Source organism: Magnolia sinica, chromosome 1 (genome assembly GCF_029962835.1).
Source record: "Magnolia sinica isolate HGM2019 chromosome 1, MsV1, whole genome shotgun sequence".
Classification (NCBI taxonomy): Eukaryota; Viridiplantae; Streptophyta; class Magnoliopsida; order Magnoliales; family Magnoliaceae; genus Magnolia; species Magnolia sinica.
The window spans coordinates 4205183-4228886 of NC_080573.1; the positions used below are offsets into that span (position 1 = coordinate 4205183).

The following is a 23704-nucleotide window of genomic DNA, read 5'->3' on the forward strand; positions in this document are numbered from 1 at the left end:
TCCTCGGATCTCTTGGACTTCGTCCAAATTACTTGAAATAGTGAAAGAAAAAGTTAAAATGGTGGAGGACTCACTGCGGTCTAGGTAATTTGCTCCGGCAGAAATTCTCTTAACTTCGACGACTTCCTCCAAGCAAGACCACTTCTCCGGCTGATGGAATTCCCTTTCCCGACAGAAGGCGATTTGAGAAAAGCAGAGAGAATGGGGAGCAGGGGAGCGAGAGTTTAAAGGCAGGAGGATTCAAATGAAGACGCTAAAGGGTTTATTTAGCCTTCACCAGATGAACACCATCATTATAGATAACTGTCTCCGAAGCTAGAATGGCTCGGCTCAGAGCCTAAGGGACATGTGGAAGGAAATGATACGCTCAGGCCCATGTGCCTAAGTCCGAGTACCATCAGCATTAAATGACGATTAATGGCACAGGCGGACTCTCACCTCCCTATAAACATGTGACATTGCATCCCCTGCCCCGTTGATTACAACTCGTAACTATCGCCATGCGTCTGTCGTCAAGAGGTCAAGATTTGAAAGGTTGCAGCCACCATACTGCACACGTACCTCAAAGTGTAATCATCACAGCGGTTGCGCTTCGATTACCCCGACCCACCATCATGAGTAGAAGCACCATATCATTTTCCCAGGAATTTACTCTCTAAGTCTGAGCTCAGACCAAGAGAGTAGGGGGCTTCTGTTATGGGGAAATCCGAGCCGGACCAATAAAGGTAGACCTGGGCAAACTGAATTGATTCATAGGGCCTTGGAAGAGAAATATTACATGGGGTCCAATCAAGCTTCCGAACTACGGTCCTGGGTCGGCCGAGCCGAACTCTTCTCTGGGGAACTGCAACCTTGGTTTGCTCTCCTCCGAGGAGTCACGACTCTGGATCGGAACTTTCATTCGAGGAACTACGGCCCTGGATTAGCCGAGCATAACTTGTCCTCGACCTAGAAGCCAAGGACTAAGACTAGAGCAAGTACGCCCGGCAGACTCTGATTCCTATGCTCCGACTATAAGACCTGACCATACGCTCAGGAAACCGAGTTGTGGGACTAATCAAAGTATGGATGTGGCCGAAGATCACGCCCGTAGATATATCCCATTAAGGCATATGGGAGAATGATCCAGCGCATGATCCAAGATAGAGGTCGATATCTCCGTGTGTACGACATCCGCTTGATGGAATAAATTGTGTCGAGATTGACGGTCGTGATCTTTTCATCCAATAGGTATAAATACCAGAAAAATCCATTGCAACAGATACGCAATATCTCGCACCTCCTATCTACTCTACACGTACAACTTAGACCCAGTTTCCCTAGCCTGACTTTGGCATCGGAGGGTCCCCTGTTTGAGCCATGGTCTCCTTTGTTAACCGTTTTGTGCAGGACCAGGGCACGATGGAAGGTGTTCCAAATTCTTGCATCAACAAAATCCATTGTAGGCCTCACAATGATATTTATTTGCCATCCGACGTGTTCATAAGGTAACACAGCCAAAGGGAAAAACAAATATCAGATTGATCTAAAACTTCCATGACCCCATAAGTTTTCAATGATAGACATTTAATTCCCACGGCTTTCTATGGTATGGTAAACTTGAGCTTTGGACCTGCCTCATTTTTAAGCTTATACGTAAAAGGATCTTGAACAATGGATGGATGGTGTAGATATAACATAAGTATCTAGTGGGCCTATAGAACTTGGTGACATCAACACACCACCGACCATTGAGGTCAGTGGTGTGTGGCACACCACTCAATCCGTTGCTAATGTCCTGTACCTTCCACTGCACGGTGACCCAAAAACAAGGTAGACTCTGTGGGCCCAACGTGATGTATTCATTTGTTGGGTGTTTTGGGAGGTGAGAACCACGACTCATCACGGCCTTTACCGTGGGGCCAACCTTGATATGTGTATTTTGTATCCACACTGTATATATGATTTTAGGATATTATCCAAAAAAATGAAGCAGATCCAATTATTAGGTGATCACCATACCATGAGAAAAGTAGTGATTAACTATTAATGGGTCATGAAAGTTTAGATCAAGTTCATATTTATTTTTTCCCTTCGTACAACCTCATATGCAAACTTTTCAATTGGATGACAAATAAAGACTACGAAAACATTAAGGTGCACTAGGAAGTTTTTAATGGTAAGCAGGGCGTTCAATCACCACTATTTCCTATGGTATGGGCCCCCTGATAATTGACTCTGTTTATTTTATTTATTTTTGGATAATATCCTAAAATGACCTACCATGGCCCCACACGTACCCACCTTTTTTGTTTCACAGTGAGAACTCTCCAAATAAATGGAAAGGGATTGACAACTCCCCTGCCACTGGCCAATGGCTAGTGGTGGGTGCTCTGTAGGCTCACCATGATGTATGTGTTTCATCCATTTTGTCCTCCCATTCTTCCGGATCATTTTATGGTATGAGCCCAAAGATGAGATTGATCCGAATCTCAAGTGGACCGCGCACAATGTTGATTCAACGCCCACCTTAAAAACTTCTCAGGGGCCACAAAAGTTTTGGATCAAGATGATATATATTTTTTCCCTTCATCCAAGTCTATATGACCTAATCAACATCTTATATGTCAAATAACCATTACAGTGGACCCTAGGAGGTTTTTAATAGTGTACATTCAATCACTACTATTTTCCCATGGTGTGGTCCGCCTGAGATTTAAATCTACCTAATTTTTATTATCAAGCCCTAAAATTATCTTTCAAAATGGATGCACGGTGTAGATAAAACACATACATCATGGTGGTGTCCACATATCCCCGACCACTAGCCACCTCGCTGGTGTCAGCATCACTAGCCAAACCGCCCCCCAAATAAATCATGTACAGGGATATGTAGTCGAGTCGAGTCGAGTTCTTGACTTTTGTTACAGTGAGTTGTAATGTATTATATATATGGCTAACTCCTTTCCCAAATTCGTATTACTTACGATCTGAGAGCATCTCTCTCTCTCTCTCTCTCTCTCTCTCTCTCTCTCTCTCTCTCTCTCTCTCCATCGCCTAGTAATGGGCAGCCTGCGAAGCAACATCTCCAACCCCTTAGACCCGGACGACTTCGCCCGTCAATCGCATATAGCTGTCGACTTCATTGCAAATTACTACCGAACCATAGAGAGCTACCCGGTTCGAAGCCAAGTCGAACCTGGTTACTTAAAGAAGCAGTTACCAGAATCCACTCCATTCTCACCTGAACCCTTAGAAACTATCCTCCAAGACATTCACAACCATATAATTCCTGGCCTTACTCATTGGCAAAGCCCCAACTTCTTCGCTTATTTCCAAGCCAATGCTAGCACTGCAGGATTTCTAGGTGAGATGCTTTGTACTGGTTTCAATGTCGTCGGATTCAACTGGATCACTTCACCTGCAGCAACCGAGCTCGAAGGTGTAGTAATGGATTGGATGGCCAAGATACTCGACCTTCCCCAATCCTTTATGTTTTCAGGTCTCAAAGGAGGTGGAGGCGTACTACATGGTAGCACGTGCGAAGCAATCGTGTGCACGTTAGCAGCAGCCAGGGACAAGGTCTTAGACACGATTGGATGGGACCAGATTGGAAAATTGGTAGTCTACGGTTCAGATCAAACACATTTCACTCTTCAGAAAGCATCGAAACTCGTTGGAATCCGTCCGTCCAATTTCCGAATTCTCCCCACATCAGCTACCACGTCATTCGCATTATCCCCTGATATCGCCCGGAAGGCGATGGAGAATGACGTGGCATCCGGGTTAGTTCCCTTGTTTCTTTGTGCGACGGTGGGGACGACAGCATCTGGCGCGACGGACCCATTAGACGGTCTGGGCCGATTAGCTAGAGAATTCGGCGTGTGGTTCCACGTGGACGCTGCTTATGCAGGGGCCGCATGCATATGTCCGGAGTTCAGATCTTATCTGGATGGAGTGGATTTTGCTGATTCACTTAGTATGAATCCACATAAATGGTTCCTTACTAACATGGATTGTTGTTGCCTGTGGGTGAAAAATCCTAATTTCCTGACGAACTCATTAGCTACTGATCCAGAGATTTTGAAAAATAACGCTACTGATGGAAAACGAGTGGTCGATTATAAGGACTGGCAAATAGCATTGAGTCGACGGTTCCGAGCCATGAAGCTATGGGTCGTGCTTCGGATGCATGGCGTGGTTAACCTGAGGAACCATATTCGGAGTGATGTGGCGTTAGCTGAGCGGTTCGAAGGGCTAGTGGCGACTGACTCAAGGTTTGAGGTCCTTGTGCCGAGAAAGTTCGCGTTGGTCTGTTTTCGGCTTAAGCCTATAGCTGAAGAGGATGGCTCCCGCGTTAATCGTGAGCTTTTGGAGGGTGTTAACGTGAGCGGGCGTGCGTACATGACACACGCTGTGGTTGGTGGTACGTATGTGTTACGGTTTGCTGTTGGTGCGACTATGACGGAGGAGCGTCACGTGGATGACACGTGGAAGTTAATTCAAGAAAAAGCTGACTCATTGGTAAATGAGTATATTACAATTATTTGAGGATGAAAGCTGACATTTATTATGAATCTTGTAAATGGTGGTAAATGGGAAACGAAATTGGAGGTAAATAAATAGGGAATAAATGGCTTTTTTTTAATTATATTTGGATTGAAATAAATAAAACGTATTGGTTGGGAGTAAATGAGAGGAATTGGAATGTATTAACATTTTTCTTATATATATATATATATTCACAAGAACATATTTGATATTTCAAATTAATATCTTAAATTAGGGTACATGTGATATTTAATGGAATGATTGTAATAAGCCTATCGTAATATATACTTTAGTTAAAAATGAGGAAATTTCAACCTCGGGTGGGTTATAGACATAAGGATCTTAAATAAGCAACTTGCCAACGTTTTTTAATTGTACATTTAAATGACTAACCTTTGGATGATTTGGATTATTTTATTGGTGAGAATTTAGTGATGTAGTTGATAATTTGATTGTTTTTGGAGTAACAATAGCATGTCGTGTATGGTGGATATGTGTGTAGCGCCACCTTTGTTTACTTATGTGACTCCACAATGGAGCTCAAAAAAGTATTTTACCTTCATTTACTTTCAAATCATCTCTAAAATACGATTTTATTTATGGATCCTTTTTTTTTTTTTTGCAAAAGCAGCTATCCAACAGCCCCCGATCTATTCAATTCCAAAAGGAGGATTTACAATTCGGGGAAACCCAGAAAAAAGGTCTGTACCCACCTATATGAAGAACTGAACAGAAAGAAAACTAGCAAACTAACAGACTTGGCAGGCCCAACATGCAAGCTGCTAACAGCATTTATGAATCCATTTATTCACATTTCATTTCATTTTCATGTATTTACTTCCATCCAAACACACACTTCAAATACCATTTATTTCTATTTACTCCCAATTTTTCCCATTTACCTTTATTTACTCTCCTTCCAAACAACCCCTATGTAAGGAGGAATTATACCATTAGGCCCAACCCACTGCAAAGAAAATGTTCATGGCATGTAATTTGTCTCTCGGGTGTGTCCCTCATGTTCTCCCCACTTCACTTCTACATTTTATTAGAAATGGTAAACTTAGACGTTTGCGGTTCGTATCTATTTTAAAATAATTAAGTGGTATTAAGTTCTCCATTACTTTTTTATTGATGAATTTAACCAATAGTGTTAGTTTTTCTTCTTTAACTACATGTTGTGGTGTATTTACTGTATTTGTTGCATTAAAATGACTTGTCAAAAATATTTTGAGAAAAAGCAATTTGTTTTTTTTTTTTTTTTGCAAACCAGTGGCAGTGGGGAATACACTACCAATCAATTCCTTATCAAAAATGAAATTTCACATTGTTTTTCCTGCCCTCGTACACTTGAACAAAATGATGTAGCCAAATGCAAGCATTAACATATAGTGAAATACTGGGTGAAGTGGCTGGGTCTCATCTGCATCACAAATACTGTGTCATTTGGCTTCACAACAGCTGTATTCTGAATTAACCAGATACCTAGTCCAACCATTTCCATTTTTTCTCTGTAAAAAAATTATTTGGACTTTCCTTGGACTATAAAGTCTTAGGTTGTTTTGGATGTGCATGCTACCCACTACTACAATCCCATAATACTCACAACAAACTCCAATTTCGACCTCTCAAATTCATCTTCATGGGCTACAACCTCAATCACAAGGATTATATATTGTTGTTTAGACTCCTGTACTAGCCATGTGTACATATCTTTCCATGACATTTTCAAGGAAGATATCTTCCTCTTGCCAAAATGAATTCTCCACCAACTGCACCCTCCAACTATGAGTCTTCTTAGGTACTCCTTGAACCAACATTTCCCCTAACTATCTATGGACGTAGCTCACTGAGTCAAACTCAATAAGAGCCCATTGCTAAGGCCCAATTACACTCCACTTCTTCACTTACAAACACTACAACCATCACATCTTGAACCAATCAACCACCTCACAACACCAGTTACAAACCACCACTTTTCACTCATCCAATGCAAACGTGTGCAAAATCTGGGAGTTTTTAAATCAAAAGCATTTGCATCCACCAGACATCCATTGTCATTAGTCCTTTCTAATTCCAAGGTTTCATCCACACCATTTATGTTACACAATAGCCACAAAAATGATGGAATAGAGAGAGATAATGGTATCTGAAATTAATGTACTTGTCAAGACTGGTACTTAGTCTCTTGTTCCTACTTCTCCCAACCAAAATATTTTTTGTAATCGGTGGGTTTATCACATCAAACAAAGGGATGGTACCATCGAATGACATGCTTGGTCAATAAGGGATTTCATCAACAGCCTAATATCAATCAGGGAGCCACCTTTAGTCTCGTTGTTACCCCAATAATGATTTGCATTGTCTTTATCATAGTTGTAATAGGGTTAGCCAATTCGACAACTCTACGTTCAAAATGCCTTTTTACATGGGGTTCCTATTGAAGAGGTCTATATGGCTCAACCTCGAAGGTTTGTCAATCCACAATGGCATATGTATCTATGTCATCTCCATAATCATTTATGGCCTGAAACAATCTCCTTGAGCTTGCTTCTTGTACTTAACTATATATATATTCAGGCTTTGGTTTTGTTGGTTCTATTGCAAATAGCTCTCTTTATTCACATAATGGATAGATCCATTACTATATTCTCATTTATGTTGATGATATACTTGTGTGGCAATGATACAACCATTCCTACTTTTATTATCATTGATCCAAGTTGACCATTCGCAATGATCATTAAACGATCACAATTAAAAACTTCCCAATCCTGATTGTAATGCTTATTTCCCATCCAACCTATTGATAAGGTGACATAGACTTGGATGAAGGGAAAACGCAAAAGATAGAATTTGTCCATTTGAGGCCCATATTGATAAACTTTTTTTGTATACTCACCCTGTATGTGCGTGATCCCAAAACTCAAGAAATCCCAAATCTCAGGTTGACCACACTATTGGAAGTAGTGGTGAATGACCGATAAAGGCTTTTTATGGGCTAGAAAAGTTTGGGATCAAACTGATCCATATATGCATTACTGTGGACCGATGAAGTTTAATGGTGGGCGTTCAATTACCACTATTCCTTGTGATGTGGTCCACCTAAGATTTTGATCTGTTTAATTTTTTGGAACACGCCCTAAACTGGACTGTTAAATACACCCTGATCTATTGCTCAAGTGGTAGACTGAGTGAAAGATACCTCTTTTCAACAACGAGGTCTTGGTATCCATTACCTAGTGAGTGTGTGTGTGTTTGGGGGAACTGACAGTGTTGTGTGCTAACAAGCTAACAAAAAAATAAAAAGTGGACTGTTAAATAGATGGACGGCGTGGATATACAAAACATTATTAAGGTGGGCCCTGCGGTAAGGGTAACACCCCCAATAACACCTAATCCGTTCTCTTAATTAATGGGAGCAGATTAGGTATCACCCCGGTGACACCTGTGTGGGGCCCACCTTGATGAACTTTTTCTATATTCAAATCCTGCACCTGTTTTCCCATATCATTTTAGGATGTCATCCCAAAACTTAAGCATATCCAAATCTCAGGTGGACCACAACACTAATAACAGTGGTGAACGACCGTTAAAAGCTTTTTATGGGCCACAAAAGTTTTGGAATATCTGTTCTTTATATTTTCCCTACATCCATGACTGTTTGACTTTATCAACAGGTTGGATTGAAAATAAAATTTACGTTGGGCATTATTATGGGCCTTGTGAAGTTTTTAATGTTGGCCATTAATCAATCACCACTGTTTCCTGTTGCGTGGTCCACATAAGATTTGGATCTGTTTGATTTTTTGGAACGCATCAAAAACTAAGCTGGAAAAACAGATAGACGACATGGATATACAAAACATCATTAAGGTGGGCCCCACGGTGAGGGGAACACCCACTAATGTGTTAACCGGGTAACACCTAATCCACTCCAGTAACACCTTAATGAACTTTTTGTATATACATGCGGGACCCACCTTAATGAACTTTTTGTATATTCATGCCGTGCACCTGTTTTCCTATATTATTCTGGGATGTGTTCCAAAACATAACTAGATACAAATCTCAGGTGGAACACACCACTGGAAATAGCCGTGAATGACCATTAAAAGCTTTTAATGGGCCACAAAAGCTTTAGATCAATCTGATTTTTGTATTTTCCCTTCATCCATGTCTGTTTGACCTAATCAACCGGTTGGATGGAAAATAAACATTATGTTCGCCATTACTGCAGGTCCTATGAAGTTTTTAATGGTGGGCATTCAATCACCACTGTTTCCTATGGTGTGATCCACCTAAGATTCGGATCTGTTTAATCTTTCGGAACACATTCTAAATTGGGCTGGAAAAATAGATGGCTGGCGTGGATATACAAAACATCATTAATTAAGGTGGCCCCCAATAGGTGTTACCCGGTAACAGCTAATCAGCTCTCATGTTTAATGGATTGAGATGGTGTGATGATATATGAGGAGTCGATGGGACAAACAGATAGCCGGCCGTGTTTTGCACGTGTATATTCTCGTGTTCTTTTTTAATCTTTCAAATTCGACATATAGCCAAAAAAAGCAAAAAGAAAAGAAAAGAAAAGAAAAAAAGGTGTTGTATGTTAAGAACTCTATTCTACAGCAACAAGATGAAAAACTTCATTGAAGGATGATTATAATATAATGAAGAGGTGCATTGACAAGTAGACAACAATGGAAAGCTATGCAATGGAATGAGGTAAAGTCATGTATTACAAACTAACCCAAAAAAAAGAAGGTATAGTCATGTATTGAGGTGGATACATCACACCTCCAAAAAGATGCGTGGGAACTTTCTTAATTTCCAACTCATTTCTAGAGAATTAACTAAATCATGCCACCTTACATAGTTTATTTAACACGGATCTTATACACAATCACAAGCAAATATAAAACATTAGCGGTAACGATTCATTCAAAACTCCTCATGGAGTTGGCCATGCACGTCCAACCTACACATCAAGCGTTTTATTTATTATTTTTGATTTTTTGAAGTTCATTGATTTGATTTTATCTTTCCTCTCAACTCTTGTTATTGATTTTTTTAGAGACGATCCATTTCTTATTTCAGGTAATTCATTGAGAACTTAGAGGTTTGTTGGCTGGTTTTGAAGCTTCGAATTCAACTAATCATTTCAGGCAGTTTGGAGTTTATTTCTTGATCAAACTTTGATTTATACGTTACTTTGAATGTAATTATTATCTTTACTAAAAACGTGAGAATTAGCTTATAATTTGAAAGATTTAGCTTATATGATTTGTGAGAATTGGGATATATATTTCATGATAGCATATGTTTAATTATTGTATCAACGTTCTTTTCAAGAATACTTTTGGATGCAATTGTTATGATCCGTCATGGCCAGGTGGGGACCTGGGATTGGGTATCATATATACAATTAATTTTTTTATGAAAATACAAATTTTGTATATTTGAGATTTTGATGGTAGATTTGATTTTGATTTCTTCCTTTCTTTTGTATAGACTTGCCTTATCAAATAGGTTGGTTAGTTAGGCGCTTTAGAGAAATTGATAGTAAGTTAGTTTTGGATGTTTGCATTGATTAGGCAATCAATTTTCATCATATCAAATAGGTTGGTTAGTTAGGCGCTTTAGAGAAATATATAGTAAGCTAGTTTTGGATGTTTGCATTGATTAGGCAATCAATTTTCATCATTATCATTATTTTAAATTTAATGAGAAACGCCGACAGCTTTTAGCCAAAACGCCGACGGTTTAAATCCGTCAGCCAGCAACACTGATGCGCCCTTCCGAACAGCATGACTGCTTAAGCCATCGTGGAAGGTCAATGCCGACGGTGTTTAGCCGTCGGCGTTGAACAACTCAGCATGAAGATGACATAGGAATTGTTAAAGATGTCAGTATCTTATACTTAGGAATTAGTGATTTCTTGACACAGGGAAGGACGTGATCGGATTGATTACTATCTTCCTTGAGAATAACTACTCCGAATCCACAAAGCTTCTTTAGACATATTTCTCGAATTCACAAGGGATGAAAATAGAGATAATTTCTAATAATTCGAAATAAATTGATTGATGATAAAATGAAATGACCCTTTTAAGTAGTGAACTCAAACTTAGGAAAAAAGTTTTATACTCAAACTCACTAAAAACGTGACTTGCTATAAATAGTGAAGTTACTATTGATAGACAATCACGATTCATACTTCACGGTTTTCGGCCAAAAATAATGTGTCCAATTTGGCCTAACCACTTTATTATCTTAATTTTTGTAAGCTCTTGTTGGGCACGACTCCTACAATTCAAGGATCAAGACTTGTGATTGAATTAAAACTTACTATTTTTAGTAAAAATAGAAATAAAATGGGCTAGACAATGGAATCCGCAAATTCAGTGTATGCAACCTAGGAGTTCGTTGGCGAAAGTAGCTTCTCCTCCCCAAAATCATATATGATTCATCGAAAATTTGTTCCAATTTATTCAATACAAGTGTTTTAAGGTTCTGACGGTCCTGATTACTTCCGCTTTCCATTGGGTCTTCTCTGGTCCATCTTACCACGAAAGTGTCCGCAGCCCGCTCTACATCATTTCCAGACCACGTATTAAATCAGCCTTTTCTTGAATCAGCTTCCATGTGGCATCCACATGTCGCTGCTCAGTTAGGGTTGTACCGATAGCAAACCGCAGTACATATAACCCACCCACCGCAGCATGAGTCATGTAAGCACGCCCACTAGAGTTAATACTCTCCAGAAGCTGACTATTAATATCCGACCCATCTTCTCCTGCCCTAGGCTTGAGACGAAAACACACCATGGCGAATTTCCTCGGCACCACAACCTCAAACCTAGGGTCCATACCCACTTGTGATTCGAACCACTTCGCCATTGCCACATCACTTCGAATGTGCTCCTGCAGGTTAACCACCCCATGGCTCCGAATCACGAGCCATAGTTTCATGGCTCGAAACCGCCGGCTCAGTGCAATTTGCCAGTCCTTATAGTCCACAACTTTCTTCATATCACTTTCCTTATTTTTCAAATACTCAGGATCCATTGATAACGAGCTAGTTAATGCATCTGGGTTCTTGACCCACAAGCAACAACAGTCCATGTTAGTAAGAAACCATTTATGTGGATTCATACTAAGTGAATCAGCAAGGTGGACCCCATCTAGATAAGATCTGAACTCTTCACAGATGCATGCCGATCCGGCGTAGGCAGCATCTACATGGAACCACATACCATATTCACGAGCAACCTCACCCAAACCCTCCAATGGGTCTACAGCTCCACATGCTGTGGTCCCCACCGTTGCACAAAGGAACAAAGGAAACAACCCAGATTCTACATCGTCATCTATCGCCTTACGTGCGACTTCGGGAGATAATGCAAATGACGTGGCAGCTGATGTGGGGAGTGATCGGAAATTGGACGGTCGGATTCCGATTAGTCTTGATGCTTTTTGGACGGCGGCATGTGTTTGATCAGATGCATACACGACTAATTTACCAACGTGGTCCCATCCAAGCCTCTCCAAGGCTTTTTCCCTGGCTGCTGCTAACGTGCACACGACCGCTTCGCAAGTGCTACCGAGCAATACTCCTCCACCACCTTCGCCACCGGAGAATGTGAATGAATGTGGGATTTTGAGCATCTTGGCCATCCAATCCATTACAATGTTTTCGAGCTCAGTTGCAGCTGGTGAAGCGATCCAAGTGAAGCCAACAACATTGAATCCGGTACAAAGCATCTCGCCGAGAAATCCTGCAGTGCTAGCATTGGCTTGGAAGTAACCAAAGAAATTTGGGCTTTGCCAGTGAGTGAGACCAGGTATTATATGGTTATGAACATCTTCTAATATAGCTTCTAACGGGTCAGGTGAAAATGGAGCGGAATCTGGTAAACGGTTCTTCAAATAACCCGGTTCGACTTGGCTTCGAACAGGGTAGTTTTCAATGGCTCGGTAGTAATCAGCAACGAAATCAAGAACCTGATGGGATTGCTCGGTGAAATTGTCAGGGTCTAAGGGACTGAAGATGTTGCAAGGCAGGCTGCCCATTTTATTACGAGGCAGGAAGTGAAAGGAAATGCACTGGACTGATATAATGGTCTGGGAAGCAGCGAGAGGGTGTTGTTGAGATGAAGTTGGGGAGTTTGTCATTTATATAGAGGCTGACAGCCACACCAAGGATATGGACGTCCACCCTTGATTTTTACAGGGCTTACCATAGAGATTATACCAAATCTACTCCAATCATTAGATGTCATACTAAAACTTAGCACACGGCCAAAAATTCAAGTCCATCCATCTTTCAAGTAGGCCACACAAACGTAAATAATTTGGAGGGTGAGATTTTCTTTATATACTATTTCCAGCCGTGTGGTCCACATGAAGCACGGATGGGCCTGCTTTTTGAGTCTTACATGTAACGTGAGGTGACCCACCTGATGTTCAGGGTAGATTTAAAATTAACACCGTGGTAGGCTGACTCAAATGGGCTACTCTTTTCAAAAGTTAGTTAAAATCACTCCTTTGTGGGCATTACGAGGATTAATTACCAAAAGAAGCGCCACTTCTCTGCCAAGCATTATAAGCATTAATTATCATATTAAATTAGTGTTTTGGGAACAGGTACCACACCGACTCCAACCTCTGATTTTTTATGGGCCCACTCTAGCATGTACATGAGATCCACTCCGACCATAAGATGTGTAATCCAATGATAAACCCAGACCCAAGAATTCAGGAAAATCTGGAATTCATATGCGCCACACCAATGGGAACAGTTAGAAGGGAGGCCTATCATAATAAAACTGAGAAATCCATTCTATCCATTAGATTTCACACCAAAATTAAGCTTGGGTCCCAAAAATCAGGTCCATACATGATTCATGTGAGCCACACTAAGGGAAATAGTTTAGTGGATGAACCTTTCCATGTACACTGTTTCCAATCGTGTGGTCGACTTGAATTAATGATGGAGATGAAATTTGAGAATCTGATCTAACATGAGGTGACATACCTGATAGTCGGGGTTGATTTTATATTAACACAACGATAAGGCCCACCCAAGCTGTGCCCCTTTTCCATGCCAAAATGAAATTAGTATGCGCTGGAAGCATTTCTTATATTAATTAAAAGAGGATTGTTTTCGGGAGCGGATTGCATACTGAGCACTTCAGTAGCCTTTTGGCTGCTGAAGTGACGTGGCAAATTGTCGTTGGTGGAATACCAATAGGCTGTTCGTGTAATGAATGCTCCCGCACGTCACTTCCGTTAGCCTCCGTTTCCCCCGTGAACAGGTGATGTGTTTAATTCAACGGCCCGAGAGAATTTTGGTTGGCATTTTCAAACTTGTGGTCTGACTTTATTTGATTTGCTTTCTTAGATTTGGGGCCCACCTAAACTTGCCGCCTTTCACGGCTGGGATATGCTCCAATCTGCGGATGGATGAAGTATGTTAGTTTGATATGCTAACGTAGAATAATTGTGATAGATCCTGACCATTCAGGATATACAAAAATCATTTACAATTCATAATAATCAAAGTCGTTTTGGTAAACTCAAAATAAAGGCCATGTTTTTTTTATTTTTTTATTTTTATTGCATATGTACCGTTGGATCTTCTCGTTCAGATATTCTTAGCACAAAACCTCCATCCAATTGATGGAATGTTGACAGTGAAACCTACGTGGTTAGTGGCACATTGGAATATGTCTTGCGATGCTCTCACCCTTCTCAAACTGAGACAGGGCGAAGAAAAAAAAGATAAAAATTGAAAATGGAGTTTACCTGTTCATGGCGGAAACGGAAGCTAACGGAAGTAACGTGCTCCCACCAACGATAATTTGCCATGTCACTTCAGTAGCCATGAAGTGTTCAGTATCCAATCCACTCCCATTGTTTCCAACTAATTGGTTTGTGGGGTCACTATGGTGTGTGTGTGTATATATATATATATATATATATATATATATATATATATATATATCAAAGACATGTCTTCAAATGGTTTTAGATGGTATGGCCCACCTGAGTTCGGCTGATTTTTTAGGATATCTCATGACCTAGGACCTGCCAAATACGCTGACGGTCAACACATATTACAATGGGCCCACACAACTCAACCTCATGGAAAATTCAGTGAAGTCGACCTCATAGTACCACTTCCCACACACACACACACATATATGTATATAACATCGTAACGTCATGTACTCTACCACTCCGATACACGGTAGATATTGTATTGTCGACTCGTGATAAATTAGCAAAATCTTTCAAGCCTCTCATCAGCCAACCACGCATGTTATCCTCGTGTTTAGAATGTGAGTGGTCCAGTCAATGATGGGAGCCACGGTTGAGGCACGACACCCAAAGATCTCAGCAATTGCCTCATCCTACCCGTCGGATCTTTGGGCCGTCCCAATTGAGTTTGGAGTTTTATTTGGCGCGGATTTCCTGCAAAGCTTTCGAGAAGTTCCTGCGTAGGGAACCTATGTATGGCCTACCATGATGTTTTTGAAAAATTCACCACGTCGTCCTATTTTTGAGCTCATTTTAGGACAAAAGGAAAACAGTTATTGGGATCCAAGACTCAAGTGGGCCGCAGCAAAGGAAAAGGTGGGTGGGAAAATTCTTACCGTTGATACCTTCCTAAGGTCGACGGTGATGCTTACATTCCATCCATACCATTCATAACGTCATTCCTACTGGGATGAACTGAAAAAAAAATATTAGCCTGATTCAAAACTTCTGTGGCCCCACGAATATTTCAACTGTGGACGTTCAATTCTCCCCTTTTCGGCCCGCTTGAGTTTTGGATCGAGATCATTTTTGGCCTTTTGTCCTAAAATGAGCTCGCAAAACAGATGGACGTGTTGGATTTATCAAAAACATCATGGTGTTAGGAACTTCCTGCCAAAGGCTTTCGCAGGAAATCCACGTCCCTCTTTCTAGCCATTAATTTTCTGCATGACCGTGTTCCAGGGGTTAGAATATTTTGTGCATTGTCCATCGTGGTGGGCTCCTTGGCAAGCACCGTCAAGTTTCCATGGTCCAGGCGGGCTGCTTGGAAATGACCGTCAAGTTTCCATTGACACGACGATGAAATGCAGGACTCGGATTCGATAGCGACCCCTCCACTGCGGACGCGGATTTCCTGGGAAAGCCTTTCACAGTAACCTAGCTCCGGCCAAAGGATTCTGTGTGGGCCCACTGCGATGTTTTTGAGAAAGTCACTCCGTCCATCCATTTTCCGAGCTCATTTTAGGACGTCCAATTAAAAAAAAGGTATATCCAAAACTTAATTGGGCCACATGAGAGAAAACAATAGAGATTTAGTGACTACCATTGATACATTTATGTGGCCACAAATGTTTTGTATCGATTTAAATTCTTTGTTTTTTCACTTCATCTCAGTGAAAATAACCTTATAAACGGTTTGGATGGATTATAAACATCAAGGTGGAGCCTAAGAAGACTTTAAGGGTAGTCATTACTTTTCATACTGTTTCATCTCTTATGGCCACGTGAGTTTTGGGTCCTTCTAATTTTTTTTTAAATGTCCTGAAATGATCTCAAAAAACAGATGAATGGTTTGAATTTCTCACAAAAATCACAGTTGGGCCCCACCCAGAATCCTTGTGCAGGAACCTCCTCCGAAAGCCCTTAGCAGAAAATCTTAGAGGCTTTTTGATTTTTAGGCCCGTTGGTTTTTTCAAAGCAAACGTAAATAATGTCTTACAGTTTCACACCGTTTGAAAATTCATATAAATTTGTGTATTTGAAACCGGTTCAAATGAGATAGTTTTAATTTTTGAATCACATAGTAATGTAAATGATATATCTGTTCCGTCCATCCGTTTTACAACAAAATTTTGAGATATAACCCAAAAATTAAGGAAGATCCAGCACTCAAGTGGCCCACACCAAAAGAAATAGTGGCTCAAAATTTTTTAACGGTAAGTATTCGATTCCTTTTTTCCTATGGCGTGGTCCACCTAAGCTTTGGATATGTCTCATTTTTTGACTCATGCCATAAATTCAGCTGGCATAATGGATGAACGGTGTGGATAAGTGACACACATCACAGTAAGACTCACAAATATTTTGCAACCTTTTAAATTTTTGTGAAAAAAAAAAAAGTAAGAACGGCAAATCAGAAAATGCGTAGGGAAATAATCATTACTAATTTACGGGTCATTTATCAGTGAATTAGAAAATCAAAGATGCACTTAATTTCCCTGCTAAATACATGGAAATAAGTAATTATTACTTACTCCTTACTCCACCATTTGAAATTTGCACATGGAAATTAGTAATTATTACTTACTCAACTCCACCCGTTTGAAATTTACGGGGAATTACGTTTTCGAAAAGCCGTTTATACAATACCTGTTATTACTGATTTAAATATGTGAGCCCCACCATGATATATGTGAGTTATCCACACCTTCCATCCTTTAAAAAAAATACATTTTAAGTCATAAGCTCAAAAATGAGGAAAATTAAAAGCTCAAGTAGACCACACTTTAGGAAACAATGATCATTAAGATGTCAATGGTTGAAAGCTGTTTTCTCCCTAGGGCCAACATTGATGTTTATTTGTCGTCCAACCTGTTCATAAGTTCACACAGCCATGGATAAAGAGGAAACAAAAATATCATTTTGATCCAAAACTTCTGGGGTCCTCAAGAAGCTTTCAATGGTAGGAGTTCAATTCCCAATGGTAGGGCCAACATTGGTCTTTGAATCTGCCTCATTTTTCGACTAATGCCTTAAAATGAGTTGGTTAAAGGGATGGATGGTGTGAATAAGACATACACATCATAATGGGCCCGCAATTTATCATTTTTATCCTCGGTGGTGACGTGAGTGCTGTAAATGAAAGGTGACGGCCAACATCACCATAGAAGTCCAACCAGAAATACATAGGTAAGTCTTTATTACCTATTTACTTTGAAGTCCAACCGGAAGGAGGTCGGTTTCGTACCGCCTTTCGCAGGAAATCCCAGTGGAGGGACGCAGATTTTCTAGGAAAGCCTTTCGCACGAGGTTCCTGCGCAAGGATTCTGGGCCGGCTCAACTGTGATTTTTGTGAGAAATCCAACGTGTCCGTCCATTTTTTAAGATTTTTCAGGACATGTAACAAAAAATTAAGAGGATCTGTAATCCATCCAAAGTGAATTGGCTGGCGTACCGCACACCAGCTATGGTACAATGCTACTAGAGCTCCGAGTTGTACGACCGGTTCAAAGGAGATCAAAATTATGTGGGCCCCACAATGATGTATTTATTATATCCACACTGTTCATCCATTTGGTGAGATCATTTTAGATCATGAGCCAAAAAAAGGAATCATATCCAGAGTTCAAATGGACCACACCACGTATAGTAGCTAGGATAATGATTTTCACCGTTAAAACATTAGTAGGGCCCACCATAACGTTTAGTTTCCATCCAATCTGTTGGTAAGGTCACAAAGACCTGGATGAAGAGGAAAAACAAATATCATATTGATCCAAAACTTCTGTGACCGCAAAAGGGTTTCAACGGTAGACGTTCAATATCCCTCTGCTTTTTTCAGTGTAGTCAAGTTGATATTTAGATCTGTCTTATTTTTTGGCTCAAGCCTTACCACGATCTCGCCAAATGAATGGACGGCTTGGATATAAGACATACCTCATAATGGGACCCACAAACCTTTCTAACATCAATACAATAGTTATATAGCTGGTGTGTGGTACACCAGCCAATCTGCTTCCTCCACTACTAGGTCTCTCATGGACGCAGATTGCGTCGTAATCACGCCGGATGGCAATCTGTCCGGGTGGCGCTCCATGGGGCCCACCGTGATGTAAGTATTTTATCCATACCATTCATCGATTTTTTCAGATAATTTTAAGATTTTATTATAAAACTTAGGCAGGACTGTTGTGATAATAACACCCACCGTTGAAACCTTTCTAAGGGCCACTGTAATATTTTTTTACCATCCAACGTATTCATAAGGTCATGTAGACGTGAATGAAGTGAAAACACAAATATCAGCTTGATATGAAACTTCTCCAGCTCCCAAGAAGTTTTTAATGGTGTCCGTTCAATCCCCACTTTATGGTTCACTTAAGCATTATAATTGCCTCCTTTTTTGTATAATATCTTAAAATGATATGAGGAAAATGATAAACAGCATGGATAAAACAATTAAATCATGGTGGGCCCCACATAGCCCTGCCCGGATGGATTACCGTCCCAGCGGGGTAGGACGCAATCCGCGTCCGTCTCTCATCGAAGATGTGGGCCCTACCATCATATATATATATATATATATATTCATCCATGTCGTCCATTCATTTTCTCATCTCTTTTTATGATATAAGCCTAAGAATGAGGCATATCTAAATCTCAAGTAGACCACACCACAAAAGAAACTATGATGATTGAACGCTGGCCATTAGAAATTTCCTAGGGCCATTGTGATGTTTATTTTCAATCTGACATGTTGACTAGGTCACACTGACATAGATAAAGGGAAAGCACAAATATCAGCTTGATCGAAAATATTTTTAGCACCTAAGAAGTTTTTAATCGTGGCCGTTCAATCCTCACTATTTCCAATCGTGTGGTCCTTGTAGGATTTGGATCTGCCTCATTTATGGATCTAACGCCCTAATATAAGCTAGAAAATTGATGGATGACATAGATAAAACACATACATAATAGTGGGGCCCACACACAGCACTAACTAGTACCAACCTTCATACTGCAGGGGTAACCATAAGTGAATCCGAGAGTGCTACGTAGAGCTGGGCATATCTGACCCGATTCGGTGGATTCGACCCGATCAGACCCAATCCGATCTGATCCAAACTGAACCAATGGCCTGGATTGGTGCAGATCAGGTAGAGAATCGGGTCGTGGTCAATCCGGACCGATCCGATCCGAAAACCCGATTCGAATGGATCTGAGCCAATCCAATCCGACCCGATCTGGAGTGATTCTTATCAATAATTCTACTTTTTTCCTATGGTATGGTTTAATTGAGCTTTGCATATGCATCAATTTTGGGTTCAACCACTAAAATGATCTGGAAAAAAGAATGGACGGCGTGGATAAACCACATGCATTCACGGTGGGCCCCAACAGAGTTTACTCAGTATAATAAGAGAGGATTTGTTGGTGTACCATACACAGCTATATAGCTGGTGTAGGTTGCCTATAGCTGTAGGTATGTGTCGTGCGAAGACGATCACTTACGCTCCTCGAGCTCCGAGTTGTACGAACTGTTCAAAGGAGATCAAAGTTATATGGGCCCCACAGTGATGTATTTATTATATCTACACCATTCATATATTTTTAGAGATCATTATAGAGCATTATCCAAAAAATGAATCATACCCAAAGATCATCTGGACCACACCACAAATAGCAGTAGAGAATGATTTTCACCGTTAAACAATTCGTAGGGCCCACCATAACGTTTATTTTCCATCCAATCTATTCATAAGGTCACAAAGACCTGAATTAAGAGGCAAAACAAATTTCAAATTGATCCAAAACTTCTATGAGACTATGACCCCATAAAGGGTTTGAATGGTAGACATTCAATCCCCATTGCTTTTTACAGTGTGGTCCACTTGATAATTAGATCTATCTTATTTTTCATCTCTAACCTTTAAAATGAGCTGGCCAAATGGATGGACGGTTTGAATATAACACATACCCCATGATCATACCCACGGAACTTGCTAACGTCAAGATGTGAGCCCCTTGAATAATTTTGGCTGCTTGCCTTGGTGGAACAAATAAGTCTTTTTCTTGGACGGGCCCATTGGATGGAGAACATAAATTCATACCCTATGTTCATATCTGTCCACCCACCTACGTATGATTCCGTGTCATTCAAACAGTCAGCCCTACCATCAACATCCCATGGCACAAAAAGCAGACCACCTTGCTCATATGGACGGACTTCATCTTGTCCATCCCTATAGAGACAGGAATGGGCTAGGGCCAACCACAGACCAGCTGCAGCGAGGCCCATAGCCAACCCAACTAGGTGGTATGACGTGGATTGTCTCAATGACTGGACAACACTTGGATATTTCTCGATCATTTGAGCCGTCAATAGTAAGATCCTACTTAGTAGATGCTACGTATCAAAATAAGGAAAATCTGATTAGTGGGCCATACTTTGTCCTCAATGATAGAATTTGTAATTAGGGCTGTCAATGGGCTGGGCCTAGGGTTGGCTTCGGCTCGGATTTTGAATTTTTGGGCGGGGCCTTTTTATAATTTTGATTTTGACCGGCCTGAGCCCAGCCCATCGAGGGCCCTTATATATACAAGGTGAGGACAATAGGGGCTACATGGGAAGGTTCTTAACTAATAATGATGGTGTTTAGGTAATTTAAAACTCACATCCTTTCCAAGTCTCCCATGTTCCCATGTTGGGAATTGGGCTGTCGAGAGACTAGGCTTGGGGTTAGCTTTGGGCCTGACCTATTGAAAATTTTGCTTTTGCCAAGGCCAAGCCCAGCTCATTGACAGCCACTAGTGGTCAAGATGGATTTTACATATAAATCATGGTGGGGCCCACCCAAGCATCCGACCCATTTGCTTGTGCACACACCCAACTTGCCTAACAAAAGGTAGTGCGATGATAATAATACTAATTAATGAGGTTGCTGTAAAAGGCACCTTAATAAAATTTCAAATTAATTAAATAGTTCTTGGTAAAATTTTCTCATAACTACTTAGATTAATGTGATTATGTGAAGTAACTTATACAAAAACTTTTTTGAAAAAGTTAATAGAATGTAAATTCTCTATTTAATATAATAGGTAGTTTCTTGTAAAATTCTCAAACCTATATATTTGCCCCCTATGTTTAAAAGTTGCCCCACTTTTGGGTTATCCCTTCATTATTCATTATGGTGTAAGTTCTCTTGATAAATGGGTTGCAAGGTATATAAACAACAAGTAGACCCCACATTCCATTTGAAAGTTTTAACGGTGGGCATCGCATCCCGATTATATTTACCTTTGGTGTGACCCACCTGAGCTACAGCCTCGCAGTTATTAGGATATAGACCTAACATGAGCTGGTAATTGTAACTTGACAAGCTGGACTGCACCCACAAATCATAGTGGGACCCTAGAAAATGGTAATTCCTTTTGGCAATTCACTTCCTCCCTCCACCTGAATTGCATGTACCTTATCTACTGATATCAAAGATACCGAATCTGGTAAGTGTTTGGGGATGTCACGAATCACAACGGTTTTGTGTGCACGTACCAAAAGGAAGTGTTGTCGTGTCATGGTTTCATTGCATGGTATACCTAAAGACATGGCAATTTCCATATCTTTGAAATTTTATAGCGAGGAAAGAACCCAACCCATCAAATATAATATATATGGTTGCTTTACGTGAATTGGGAACTTGATATTTATGTTTCTCAAACTGAACGATCCACATTGGTCTACCAAAATGAGTGGCTGTCACTTTAAGTCAGAGGCGGCTCAAAGGGGTAAGCAGGTGAGGCAATCGCCTAAGGCCCCCTAATTATGAAGGCTCTATATTATAACAAAATTAAAATTTCTTAATTATCAAGGTCCTATATTATAGCAAAATTAAAATTAAGAAGAAAAAAAAATCCTAAATTTTTTTAAATAAAACTTATTGAAAGACCTACAAAATAGGAACATCTAAAAATTAATTTACAAATTTGAAATTGAAAATAAAAAACAAATCCTAGAAACTAATACTATCAATAATAACAGTTTAACTTTATCGTCTCTTTTCAAATAATAGCATCATTCCCAACAAATTCTTCTCTTAAAACCTACGACCACAACTACCTACTTTATTGCTAATTAAGTTCTCAAAAACTTAAATTCTAGCGTCATTTTTCTAAATTAAATTCTAACTTAATTTTTCTAACAGTTTAAATTTATTTTCGGAATTAAAAGTTTTAAAAGAAGTTGCAAAAACAAAAATTAATATTCCAATTGAAATACTTATTCTAATAAAAGAACTAGATTGTTTTTCAAATTGTTTTATTACATATAGAATACTACTTACCATACCTGTTACAGTTGCATCTGCAGAAAGAAGTTTTTCAAAACTAAAGATTAAAAAAAATTATTACGAAGTCTTAAGATAGATTAAACGGTTTAGCAATTTTATCTATTGAAATTGATTTATTAGGTAAATTCGAATACAAAAGTTTAATTAGTAATTTTGCATTTAAAAAGGCAAGAAGCAAATTTATGATTTAATTTTAAATTTATTAATTTTTTTTAATTTTTAAACTAAAAAGCCTCATTTTTATGACTTGCCTAAGGCCCTCAAAAATGTTGAGCCACCCCTGCTTTAAGTAAATAGTGGAAAATGAGACTAGAAATAGAAACAATAAATATTTTTTTTTTTTTTTAAAAAACAATGTGATTCCAACTTGGGAATTAATGAAGGGAAATGCTCCAATGCTCTCATGGCACCTATTAAGTCTAGAACACATTTCCTAGGGCACTATGCAAATATCACATTGATTTGATAAGCAAATAAGCCAATCCATCTTTGATTTAGCCGTTTTTCTAAGCCATGATGAGATGTTTATGATCACTTAACAAAAGCAATTAATTAATTGGAGAATCCCTAACAAAATTATTATAGTATCGTTAATTGGAACTATTTTTGCATAAATGGTGATCATCCGTATTAAAGGCTATTGATTTAGATGGCATGATATTTGCTTGGAAGCCTATGAAATGTGTGGACATCAAGGGATTGGACTGTATAAGTGTACCACAATCAGGAGCATTATAACTTATTTATGCTCTAAGAGCACTGGAGATTTCTCATTAATGATTTTTTTTTATAGGTGATTAAGGACTTGAACAAGAGAGCTCAATGATTTTATTTTTATTTTCTTATCAAAAAGTAACTCAAGAAATTTAAAATCTGAATATGTGTGAATGCCTTTTTTTTCCTTTTAAAATGTGGTGGACCAAAATGCATAGAAAAAAGCATTTTAATAGCTTTTTGTCCCCACCAAATTTCTAAAATTTAATTATATTACTTATTAAAATTAATGGTTATAAGTTATCAGCAATATAACACCGGCAACTACTGCCAGTTACAGACAATTCC

General features: G+C 39.6%; 2 protein-coding genes across 2 annotated transcripts; one reads left to right on the plus strand and one right to left on the minus strand.

Moving 5' to 3' along the window:
• Positions 1-2990: 2990 nt before the first annotated feature.
• LOC131237178 (phenylacetaldehyde synthase-like) lies at positions 2991-4597 on the plus strand. The gene has a single exon (XM_058234850.1). It carries the CDS (start codon positions 3043-3045, stop codon positions 4528-4530), a length of 1488 nt encoding a protein of 495 aa, XP_058090833.1. The 5' UTR covers positions 2991-3042; the 3' UTR covers positions 4531-4597.
• A 6303-nt stretch (positions 4598-10900) lies between these two features.
• LOC131243583 (tyrosine decarboxylase-like) lies at positions 10901-12634 on the minus strand. Its single transcript, XM_058243425.1, has one exon. It carries the CDS (start codon positions 12606-12608, stop codon positions 11127-11129), a length of 1482 nt encoding a protein of 493 aa, XP_058099408.1. The 5' UTR covers positions 12609-12634; the 3' UTR covers positions 10901-11126.
• Between the last annotated feature and the right edge of the window lie 11070 nt (positions 12635-23704).

Excerpts from the sequence above, each read along its gene's own strand:
- LOC131243583 (XM_058243425.1), bottom strand. The coding sequence starts at position 12,608 with ATGGGCAGCCTGCCTTGCAACATCTTCAGTCCCTTAGACCCTGACAAT.
- LOC131237178 (XM_058234850.1), top strand. The coding sequence starts at position 3,043 with ATGGGCAGCCTGCGAAGCAACATCTCCAACCCCTTAGACCCGGACGAC.